Source organism: Lynx rufus, unplaced genomic scaffold, assembly GCF_022079265.1.
Source record: "Lynx rufus isolate CCGP_SWC_20201006 ecotype Redwood Valley unplaced genomic scaffold, mLynRuf1.p SCAF_19, whole genome shotgun sequence".
NCBI classification, from domain to species: domain Eukaryota; kingdom Metazoa; phylum Chordata; class Mammalia; order Carnivora; family Felidae; genus Lynx; species Lynx rufus.
Genome location: NW_025814833.1, coordinates 7,471,862 through 7,484,306, shown reverse-complemented (window position 1 = coordinate 7,484,306; position 12,445 = coordinate 7,471,862). Strand labels below are relative to the sequence as shown.

The 12,445-nt window shown below is 44.3% G+C and overlaps 1 protein-coding gene across 4 annotated transcripts in view; it reads right to left on the bottom strand.

The window, feature by feature from the left end:
- Nucleotides 1-214: 214 nt before the first annotated feature.
- Nucleotides 215-12,445, bottom strand: part of PAK3 (p21 (RAC1) activated kinase 3) — a 92,385-nt gene continuing 80,154 nt past the window's right edge. For all 4 annotated transcript variants that reach the window (XM_047081981.1, XM_047081982.1, XM_047081983.1 and 1 more), the window contains 2 exons: nucleotides 3,735-3,872; nucleotides 215-304 (listed from right to left, as the gene is read on the bottom strand). In XM_047081981.1, the coding sequence (XP_046937937.1) occupies nucleotides 215-304; nucleotides 3,735-3,872 (228 nt within the window). The remainder of the gene's footprint in view (nucleotides 305-3,734; nucleotides 3,873-12,445) is intronic.

The window sequence follows — 12,445 nt, the reverse complement described above, 5'->3', positions numbered from 1 at the left end:
GCTGCCCGGTTTGGGCTGCGATTCAGGCTTACAAATAAATTACATAATCTGAGGGAGTAGGAAAAAGGCTTATAAGAAGTTTCTAGTCATTGGAAAGTTAAAGAACCCCCACCCCCACCCCATTTGACTGTCTTTGCTTCCCTCTTTCCTGCCGCAGAGTTTCACAGTTCAGTCTTACTCAGGAGGGAGATGGTGTGGGGTAAGGCTTGCAGTCCTAGCGGCTGCTGTTCTTAATTGCTTCCTTCGCAGCGATAATCAGAGGAGTCAGGCTGGAGAGAGGCTTGGCTAATTTTAAAAATGGATGCTGCAAAAGGGAAACAAACAAACAAACAAGAGGAATTACTGGTCTATTTCCCTCCCACGAGTATATTACTTTACATTCTCAAGCGGCCCTTTCTTCATTCAAATGCACTTTGAGTGTCCAACGAAACACCATGAAAGCTAATGAAGTATCTTTATTTCATTAAAGCTAGCACCAATTTTTGTTCCTCAGATGTTCTGGTCATTCAGTGTCATGAAACACTCCGGCAACTGACGGGCCGAGCCACAAACTCAGAGGAGGGGGTCTCATAAAAAAAAAAAATCTCACTGGGCTTGCAACAGTCTCGTTTTCTGATCTTCCCCAACTGATGCATTTATCTGGAGCAGCTCTCAGGTTGGAAGAAGTGACCTTGGTGGACCTTGACCCTGAAACTAGTGGCTTCTTATCTGCTAAACCACATCGCCGTGCCTCTATCATTCCTCTCTTGGCCCCTCTGCAGTACTTAATACAAATGAATATCCCTTCCTTCTTTGAACATCTTGGTTCTCTTCCATGTGTATGCTCGCTGACTCTTCCTCCTCTGTCTTCTTCCCTGCCTTCCCTCCCTTCTCTCACCTCCCACATACCAGAACTCAGCTTTCATCATGTTCTTTTTCTAACTCGATTCCTTTGAGAGCTCACTTTCTTTCATGGTTTTGACCTCTTATCAGCTTTATGGGGATGACTCCCAAAGCAATATGGAGTGACCTGACCTCTTTCTTGCAGACTGGTCCTACTTCTCCAATTGCCCGCTGGGTATTTCCTTTCCAATGTCCTTCTGTCCCCTTGAATTCAACATTTAAAAACACATGTTAAGGTCCCCAAACAGGGTACACTTGCGTGATGTAAGCCACAGAGGCTCTGGAATCAGCCCCCCTAGGTTCAATGATCTCCTCTGCTTATTACAATGGTTAGATGAAGTAAGTGACAGTTCCTTTTAAGCTACATAGAGGCAAAGAAATGCTAGCCAGTGTATTATCCTCCATCATTTTTGCTTTTACTGAATGCTGCCACTGGTTCGATATTCTGAAGTCACTTTCGTCTTCTTCTGCCTTATGTTCTACATGCAATCAGCTACCGAGTACTTTTTTAATGCCTTTCACAATTATCTCTCGCCTTCGTAATTCAGGCCTAATCAACTTAATCCTGAACTATAAACCTTAGCTCCTCCTCCATCTTCCTGCCGCCATTTTTTTCCTGTCGCTAATTCTTATTGCACACTACCAAATTCATCTTCCATACAAAGTTGTCACCATGTGACCCTCAGATATGTTCAGTGTTTCCCCACTGGCTACAGCCCAAATTCTATAGACTGGTGTTCAAGGCGCTCTATGGTCCTCTCTCTTACAGCTTCCTGACTCGACTTCTTTACTTCAACTATATGCTTCATTTTCTGTTCCTTTCATTAAACCTTGTCTCCATGCCTTTGGTCACACTTTGGTCCTTCCATCTGAAATCCCTTTGAAATCCCTTCCCCTGTTCACCTTGACTATTTAAAACTGCTCTGCTCTTCAAGACTCAGCAGAACTCCTTCCCGTTTGTCAGACACTTTCTGGTCCCTGTAACCTATAGAAGTTGCTCGCTAAGCAACCACAGCATTTATTGTTTGAATAGCCACCTGGTTTCAATAAGTCTGTAAAACACCTCGTGTTGTTTTTTGCAAATACTCAAGGACATTGTGAACTTCTGGCGAGCAGGAATCATGCCTCTGAGACGTATGTATCACCCACTGCAGTTAAGCCTTGCAAACGGGAGGTGCTCAAAAAATATCAGTTGATGGGCAGAGACCTGACTTAGGCCACAAAGGCACACAAATACTTCAAGACCTGTGTCTCTTCTCAAGCATTTTAGTGGCGGGTGAATGCCATGCGTCTCTCTCTTTTCTAGCCTCTGAAATGGGCAATGAGAGGCTAGAGTCAGAAAACAATGTTCTGTGGACTTAAGGCAATACACAGGTTACTGCTAACGTGTAAGATGAAAAGATACAACACACAGGCGGTTCAATTTAGACTCAAAATACAGTTTTGTGTTACTCGTGTGACTGGCTCAGATAAAAGCGTTGTCTGGGAAGGAACTAACTAGATAACAGCCAATGATCCCGGTAACAGTAGAGCTGCGTTAAGAGAACCCGTCTCTTCACGTGTCCTTGGAACGTGTATCAGGATGTTCCTGATGTGGGTGGTGGAGGGTGTGAGGCGCCGTGGGTTAAATAGAGGGTCGGTGAAGGGCCATTGCAGATTTGACATGTGCGGCCCTAGGGCAGCCTGTGAAATGCTCACAGGTAGCAGAAAAGAGAAGGTGTAGCCTCTTTAAGAAACCAGTTTATCCCAGGTGTGATTTGGGTTGAGGTGGGATATATTTTCCCCGGGGTGTAGCTCTCTGTGTCTGCAGGGGGTTCAGAAGCAACGGCAATGCTTGCATTTTTCTTTCTTTCTTTCTTTCCTTCCTTCCTTGCTTCCTTCCTTCCTTCCTTCCTTCCGCCTAGAACAGACTTGGTCTGTGGTTAACACACAATATAACCAAGGGCCGCACCTTTCTGTTTAACTGGATTAAGTGTTCAAAGTCACAGAGAGAATAAGCAGTCACTGTTCTTCGACGTTACGGGGCTTGACACGTGTCCCCGAGGCCCAGTCCCCAGCGATGAAGTTATATGTGTAGTCCTGGGCATGTGTTCCTCTATCAATAGAAGTACGTCTTTTTCTCTAAACTGGTTTGTGGGTTTGTGTGGTGGAAAGTCTGACAATCCAGGACTCAAATCCCAGTTCTGCCACTCGATGGCTGTGTCAGCCTCAATTTCTACATCTGTGACACGGGATAATAACACCTACCGTATGCAGTTGTTTTAAGAATTGAATGAGATAATGTATGCAAAGAATGTGGCAGGGAATTGGTACTAATGACCATCAGTTATGCTAATTCCCTGAGAGCCTTGAAAAGGGCAAGTGGTCACAGAGGCTGGATGGTACACACCCAGGCAAGCAGGTGCCTGCCATTTGCCATCACCAGCCAAGGGGCTTTGACCAGTAAGGCATTAGAGTAGCGAGCGCCATGGAAACAACTGCATAGTTACGCAGAGAATTACCTCTGGCCAAGGGCACCTGCCTACAACATCCAGGGGCACCAGTCAAGCTTAGAACAAGACGGCAACCCCAGAGGTTCACAGTTTTCTTCTGTTCCTTGCAAAATAGGACTCCAGGAAGAACAAAAGAGATTTACAGATTAAAGTGCCAACTTCTCAGAAGAAAGGCAACATGCCAATCAATCATGTATTAGATGCATGCCTCTATTTCTGTGCCTGTGGTCTAAAACCAAATGGCTACGGCCCAACTCGAACTAGACATCTCTTGACACGGCTTCCCTTACTGTCACACATTGAAATGGAGAAGCTCAATGTAATGACTCTCTCTTTGTAATTGTCCTGTTTTATTTTCACCTGCAAAAGCTCCTTGGCAGATCCCCTCCTGTCCACATCCATCTCAAGACAGCGGTTTAAAAAGTCACGGAACACAGCCGACAGTCTCTCAGGATTCTGGAGCTCTGGAGTCCCATTAGTGGCTATCAGGTATAATGCCTACAGAGATTTAAAAAAGAAAAGAAAAGAAAAAAACAGGAAGATCCATTCAGCACTGACAAATGAGGATCGTGAGTTGGCACGGAAGGTATGAATCCAGCTTCTTCTTAAAAATTCCATTTTAGAACATGACACTGACATGTATTTCAAAGTTTCTCTACCAGTTAGAAATCACTCCTCTCGGCAGTGACTGAGGTGACAGTGAGGGGCTCCACCCCCAAAAATTTGGAAATAAGGTTAAAAGGTTGTCCCTTGGAGAGTTAAGTCAGGAAAAATCCAGTTATAATGAATGTGTGATTAACCACCTAGGAAATGAAGCCAAGGGGTTGCCTGGGAAACCGTGACTCTAAAGACTTGGGGAACATGCACACACCCAATCACGTTGACCTGGGTACAACCTCCAGAAGGCACTGTTGTAAAAGTGACTGCAATTTGCTCAGTGTTTATCTTGTTTGAAGAATATTTGTGAGGGGCGCCTCAGTGGCTCAGTCGATTAAGCATCTGAGTCTTGGTTTCAGTTCAGGTCACGGTCTCCCGATTTCGTGAGTTTGAGTCCGGTGTCGGGCTCTGTGCTCACAGCATGGAGTCTGCTTGTGATTCTCTCTCTTTCCCTCTCTCTCTGCCCCTCCCTCGCTCGTGCTGTCTCTCTAAAAATAAATAAACTTACAGAAAAAGAATATTTGTGAGCATCCCAGGGATGAACAGAGTACATTACAGAATTAGAGAAGCACAAAGAACCACAGAGATGGTAGGGCCTCGATGCGAAGTAACCGGTGAGACCCATGGACCCCAGTACTTTTGCCCTATGGCAGGTGTATCCCTGTACATTTCAATTAGATTTCCTGTGAAAGTCTACGTCTAATAAGAGAAAATATGAGAAAACTTGGCATTAGTACTCCTGGAACCTGACGATTATGGATGCTAATGTAAAATAATCAGTCGCTAATATATTTCTGAGATCTTTGTTCTGTAAGGCCACCACCACTGAGAGGCGTCTACCGACTGACTCATGGTGTGCTGACAGAATCAAGGGCCTAGCCTTCAGGGAGAGAGCAGGACCTGGGTCCCTGATTAATTCACAAAGGTAAACCCATCTTTTGAAGGCTCATGACAGCCAAAAAACAAAAAAAAAAAAAGGGTGGTTGTTCCTCATGCCTCCTGTAAGCAAACAATTCTAGAACGCTAAGTATGTATCAGGTATTGTATTAGACACTGGATATCCAAAGATGAATATGAGAATGCCCTGCTTTCAAAGATCACACAATTTGGTAAGGGAGAGAGACATAAATAGCTACAATACAGTGAGATGAGAGCTAAAGGAGGGAGATAGCAAGTGTTGTGTAAATACAAGGAGGAAGCAGTTTACCCTAGAGCTCAGAGGAAGCTTCACAGTGGAGGTTGGCATCTGAACGGGGTTTTGAAGGATAAGTAGGAGTTTTCCTGCAGGTATTGCCACCAGGGTTATGTCTGCCTATGTGACCAACCCCCTAACTATTATGAAGACATGCTCCCTCCTGAACTTGCTTGGGCTTTCGTGGCAAATAATTTCCCCCCTTATCTCTTTCTTCTTTGCCCACCATGGCTCCTAACAGAAGTATTTTTATAAAAGTCCTTTCCTGGGGACACCTGAATGGCTCAGTTGGTTAAGTGCCGACTTCCGCTCAGGTCATGATCTCCCGGTTTGTGAGTTCAAGCCCTGTGTTGGGCTCTGTGCTGAAAGCTCAGAGCCTGGAGCCTGCTTCAGATTCTGTGTCTCCCTCTCTCTCTGCCCCCCACCGCCTGATGGTGCTCTCTCTCTCTCTCTCTTAGCAATAAACATTAAAAAAATTTTTTTTAAAAAGTCCTTTCCTGGACCAGTTTTCATCAGCTGGTAAAGACATCTCTCCTCCTGCCTAGAAACCTCCACAAGTGTACTTTAGAAAGGGTTAGGGGATGCCTTGGTGGCTCAGTCAGTTGAGCGTCTAACTCTTGACTTCAGCTCAGGTCATGATCTCATGGTTTATAGGATCAAGCCCTGAGTCAGGCCATGTACTGACAGCGCAGAGCCCGAATGGCATGCTCTCTCCCTGTCTTTCTGCCCCTCCCCTGCTTGTGCTCTCTGTCTCTCTCCCAAAATAAATAAATAAACATTAAAAAGAGAATGGGTTAGGAGGGACTGTTTAATTCAACGGCTGTCAACCTACAGCATGCATCAGAATCACCTAAAAGGCTTGTTAAAACAGATTCGTAGGTCACCCCCGGAGTTTCTGAGTCCGTAAATCTGGAGGGGGGCCCAAACAATTTGCATTCAAACAAGTTCCCAATAAATGCTGAAGCTGCTAGTTCCAGCACCACACTTTGAGAACTGGTTTAATCCACACGGGTAATTAAAGCAATGGGCTAAACTAGAAGGTCCCAGAAGTGCTTGCACATGGGAGTCACCCGGAGAGGTTTAAAAGATCCCCACGCCCAGTTCTCACCCCCAAACCAATTAAGTGAAAATCTTTGGGGGTGGAACAGGCATCGGGATTTTTTAAGCTCTCCAGGAGACTCCAATTTATAGCCAACACTGAGAATCACTAGCCAAGGACTTGTAGTCCCCTTAACCCAGAATCTCTGAATTGTAAGTTCACCAGACACGAGAGCCACAGAATCCCACAGAGTGAGATTCCCTTACATGGTGATGACCGAGAATTAAAATGGCACAAGTTTCTATACAGTGCAATGAAACTTTTGCTTTCTCACTCAGTACATTAAAAAAACGCCACATGAAATACAACCCCCTCTAAACCCACACCTTGTTTCCCCCGACCCCTCCATACTTTCTGATTTTCAATTCCTTCACTGATGAACAGCAAACGCAGAGGGGCAGCTATTGAGACTTCCGTGCCAAAATACAAGTCAGCTGCAAATCTAATCTTGACTAATAAAATAAAACAAAACAAAATAAAATAAAATAGTGTGAAAAAGGAATGTGTTTGTAAACTGCTTTTAGGAAATCAGCAACTGGGCTGAAGTCAAATGGTGTTTGATCACAGCAGATACATTACATGGAGTTCAAACCGGGTGTTTTAGTTCGCGGACGATTAGTGCTTCAAGCACCTGTCCTCACAAACCGTCTTTGCTCCCTTATTCAGAGAAAATTGCTTACCATGCACCTTACAGTTTGCTGCCTCCTCCTAAAACTTTCTTATTTTTGCTGGCCACAATTCCGCTACACTCACTGTCCTTTGTTTGCCTTTTTCTGCTCTGTGAGCCAAGCCAGGTCCTAAACACATGCCTACACACACACACACACACACACACACACAGACTTTTCTTCGTTTCCACCCTCCCTAGGTCCTCCTGCATGCTACATGGTTTCATTTCCCTACCTTTCTTTGACCACTGTGGCTCAATACAGTTTCCTCCACATAATCTCCTGCCTTACAAGTACACATACACTTCTGCCCAAATCCTTCTCACTTCTCTTTAGTCCATGCCTCATTACCTCAGGAAACGTGTGCCCCTCTTTCTATTCATGAATTACAAAACGGCCTTCATCAGGGTTGTGCAGCATGAGTAGGGTTGGTGATACACCGGAGAAAGGGAGAAGAAAGTTCAGGAATCTGAAGGAAAATCAGAATAAGGAGCCAGTGCTATGAACTTCACCACACTTGGAAGAGAACGCACGTCCTCTTCCGAATTTCTACAAAAAGGAGGAACTCTGATATCTGTTGTGGGGAGTGGGGGTGGCGGTGGGACTGAAGGTTGGGGATCTTGGTTGGTAGCCTTACACACCTTGGCCCCCAATCGAGGCATCAGATGCAAGAATGCCTTTTACTCAAACACTAGATCATAAATATTGTTTGATGCTTTAAAAACTTCTTCCTAAATATCATTTTATTAAAAAATGTTTGATGTTACTTTTGAGAGAGAGAGAGAGAGAGAGAGAGAGAGAGAACGAGCGGGGGAAGGGCAGGGAGAGAGGGAGACACAGAATCCGAAGCAGGCTCCAGGCTGTCAACACAGAGCCCGACACAGGGCTCGAACCTGCGGACCACAAGATAATGACCTGTGCAGAAGTTCGAGGCTTAACCGACTGAGCTACCCAGGTGCCCCGCGTTCCACAAGATAATGACCTGTGCGGAAGTTCGAGGCTTAACTGACTGAGCTACCCGGGTGTCCCTATAAATATCATTTTAAAGACTGCACAGCAGTTCATGTGGGATGCACTCTGTTAATACTGCTGGCTTGATTTAAAAAATACACATAGTCAGGAAAAGGTTGAAAGGAAACACACCAATATGTTCTCTCTGGGTGGTAGGATTACTGGTGATTGAATTTTTCAAACATATTTTTCAACTTTCCAAATTTTCTACAAGAACACGACTGCTTTTCTTATTTACAAAACCGTCCCAAACATTATGTAAAAAAAAATTTCCAAAGCTGTGCCGTCCAAACTCACACAAAACTCCTCATGTATTTCTCTTTGTCTTCCTAGGATTAAACCTGCTTTTCATCAAGTGCTAACCCTTGAGGGAAACAAAAACCCAGACTTTTTTTTTCAACTATTGTTTTCGTTTTAATTGCAACAGTATTATATCCAACTAATTTCCATTGCAAAAATCCACACTTTCAGTTATATTATGGGCTAAACTGGCCTTTGTGGAATGGCCTGGGAACCTACTCACTACGCACAATGCTGCTTCTATGGGAAAATGTACTCTGAGTTCCAAATAATTAACTTAAAAATGAACTTTTGGAACACGTCTTGCGTATAAGCTGGGTACTATCTTTGTAAAAAGAAAATTGCTACCCACTGCTCTGCTAATGGGAGACAAATACAGTTGCAACCAATACAACAATCACAGCAAAAAGGGTTTTACTAACAAAGTCAAGTCTTTTTTTTCTTTTTTGTGTGTTAAAATTTTTTTTTAATTTTTTTTTTTTTTTGAGAGAGAGACAGAGACAGAGTGCAGGTGGGGGAGGAACGGAGACAGAGAGGGAGACAACAGAATCCGAAGCAGGCTCCAGCCTCTGACTTGTCTGCACAGAGCCCGATGTGGGGCTCGAACCCACAAACCGCGAGATCACGACCTGAGCTCAAGTCTGATGCCTAACCGACTGAGCCACCCAGGCGCCCCCTAACAAAGTCAAGTCTTACATGAAGAAAGATTGGGGAAAATAGATCGCGGCATGAGTGATCACAGTGTGGTTTTATCTTGAGCTAGTGAAAACGCAGAAAAAATGAGCTGGCTGTTAGAAAAAAATCTTTGTTGGCTCCTCTGTGGTCCACATATGTGGTTTTCAAACTGTACTCCCCAAAATAGTCCTCCAAAGAGGCGGGACAGGGAGATACATGTGAAGGCTCTAGGAGCCTGCACCCACACATATCTGTTTCAATGAGAGAAATATTTCTTTTTTCTCTATTTCTTTATGCTTCCAAGCAAGGTTTCATTTGAACCAAGGGCTCGCTACCGTCTTTTGAAAGCCACTGGTCCCCAGGATCCAGTAAGGATTCCTTAGCATGGCATAGACGGTCCTCCATGATTGGGCCCCCGTGGTCTTTGTGGTCCTCAGTGTGTTCTCTTCTTACCCAAGAGCCCTTCTTCCCCCACCCCCACATACGTACACACACCGGCCAAAGCTCACATACCATTCAAGCCAGTCTGTTCACTGAACTCTGAATAAGAAATGCTCTTTAATATCTGCTTAAAATGCTAGCCCCGTTTCTCATAAGCGCCTGGTGAACTTCTGCTTGCTGCTGAGGCTCTATTTCACGTGGCATTTCGTCTTTCAAGCCTTCTCCCTCCCTCCCACACAGACAGGGTGATCAGCCACCTTGGTTTTCTGCGGACTGTTTTGGGTTTCAGTACCCTAGCAAACTGGGATAACTGGTTACCCTGCAGACAGAGTTAGCCTCAAACAGGTGCCCAGGAAATGCGTTCGTTGCCGAATAAAAGGAGAGCCAAAATGTATGAACACACCTAACTGTGCTGGGACTATAACAGACTTGGAAACACGAGGTATTAAAGCTCAGAGCTTAAGTGAATCATTCAACATATGAGAAGATACACAGAGAATGACCAAAGCGCCTTTTCTGAGTCGCACAGGCCTGGCATGTGGTAACTTCTGATGACCTGGTCCTCGGTGTGGGAGGAGGAAAAGAGCTCTGGAAAGGGATGGCATCGAAGGGAGCGAAAACTGGAAAAAGATGGCCATAACATGGTAATCTGCTGCATGGGCAAAGCCAGACAGGAAGGGGAGAAGATGATGGTCTCTGGAACTTGAAACATAGTTCCGGAATGTAGTCTTCTCTGACTGAACAGCGAAGGCAGTCTTGATTAGTCTTTTGCTACATCATTATGCAAGGTCTGTTTGATTCCTCAGGTGGGGCAATGCAGGCCCTATGACCTACTGACCTTGTTTGTAAAGTTAGAAGGACAACCTCGGGGCATAAAATGGTGGCTTCCTTCATGGTGATCTTGATATACACGTTACCTAGAAGTTTCTGATGTTCTGGAATTCTTCATAATAACTCTAGGGGCGCCAGGGTGGCACAGTTGGTTAAGTGGCCGACTCTTGATTTCCGCTTGGGTCATTATCTTGCAGTTCATTGGTTCAAGCCCCGTGTCGGGCTCTATGCTGACAGTGCAGAGCCTGCTTGGGATTCACTCTCTCTCTCTCTTCCTCTGTCTCTCCCCCACTTATGCTCTCTCAAAATAAATAAATAAACTTAAAAAAATTAAAAAATATAATAACTCTAAAGTCTCTTGGCAATAACACACAAACATCACAGTTTTCACTGACTCCAACGTGCATCTAAAATTTTCCTAAGTACTCAGAGAAAACTACTCTACCCAGTTGAAGGAATAATTCAATTTACCTTATTGGCAATTTCCTCGGTTAAAAAAGATCAATGCAGTCATCTTAGAAGTTACCACATTTCTCCAAAGAGGCCCCAAAACAATCCATATGTACCCAATAAATTTTCATTAAGGCAGTTTTGCAACAGGACTAACCATTTAATTAAAAAGCTTCAGTTTGTGACTTCAGTTCATTATAACACTTTATAAAGTTTAGATTAAGATGTTAGAAAACAAACCAGGGGACTTACATGGCAATGTGTTAGTAACCATGAAAGGCTCCGGAACTGATATAAAGGCTCAATTTACAAAGACGATTGGGTGTGGTACAAACATTTCTTTCTAAGTTGACTATCTGGGACTCAAAACACATTTTCCCACGGAAATCGTGTTATACATGGTGAAAAGGCTCCTGACCTAGCCAATAAAAATCTATTTAACAAAACAATGTAACTGAACTCTAAGACCAAGAAGGCTATTCATCTGTGTCTCAATATCTCTATAAATACTATGTCCATGGAAAGTCTTAATAGCTAACTAACATTTATTCAGTGATTACTATTAGGTGACCTAATCCACCCAACAACCCACTGAGGTAGACTCGATTATGATCCCCCGGAGACAGATGAAGGAACTGAGGCCTGTGGGACTAATTTAGCTTGTCCAGTATCGCACAACTAGCAACGAGGAAGTCAATATTTGAATCGAGGGAGTGTGAGTCCAGAGTTCTTGCTCTTGACCACTGCAAATAACACCTCACACTGTTTGCAGTCTGTGAGGTAGGAATTCTCCTAGCAGAGGCACACAAGGGCTCCTCAAGAAATGAGGCACACTGGGGCGCCTGGGTGGCTCAGTGGGTTAAATGTCCGACTTTGGCTCAGGTCATGATCTCACGGTTCCTGAGGGTGGAGCAGGCATCAGGCTCTCTGCTATCAGCACAGAGCCTGCTTCAGATCCTCTGTCTCCCTCCTTCTCTGTCCTTCCCTCTTTCTCTCAAAAATAAATAAACATTTAAAAGGAATGAGGCACACTGAAAAGTTCGCCTTTACCTCTACAGAGGAAATGGACACTCTTGAGGTCAATCGTTCGTTCTCCACTTGTTTGGAAATGGGGAACAAAGGTCACCAGTTAGAGGGTTTCACACTGTATTCTCCAGTGTCTATGTGTATGTTGAGAGTTTATAAGCAGCTCTGTACTCTGCAGTCTCCTGCTGTCCTGGTTCCTCCCTCATCTTAGGCTTTCCAACTACCTTTGAGTGTTTTATGAGAGTTATTTGGCAACGAGTGACTTGACACCTCATGGCTTAGTTTACTCATGACCTGGGATTTCAGAGGTCAAAGGCCAGAGTGTACTGCTACCTCTGATGTGTTTATGGATGTCATGAAAGGCCCTAATGTTTCTTTCTAAGAAGAAAACGAATGGGCCAAAATATGCAGTAAGAAATTACTATAGTACACCTAACGTTTTCTTCCATACGTTGACTTGTTTATCCCAACGGTCCAGCGTGATCGCTGAGTATGCAATGTGGTGTCATTCTGTTCCCTACTTGTCTTCCATAGTGGTTCTCATCTGTCACCACATCATGGGGCTGGGGGGGACGGTGCTTGTTTTTGTTTAATCCTTAAAAAGTCATTCAAAAGGAACCTATTACAGATCGATCCTCTTACAGGTTGATGGCAAAAAGTAATTAGGTACCACTGACTGATTAGGTGTTGGTCTAGTTTTAGAGTGCTCCTTTCGAGCATC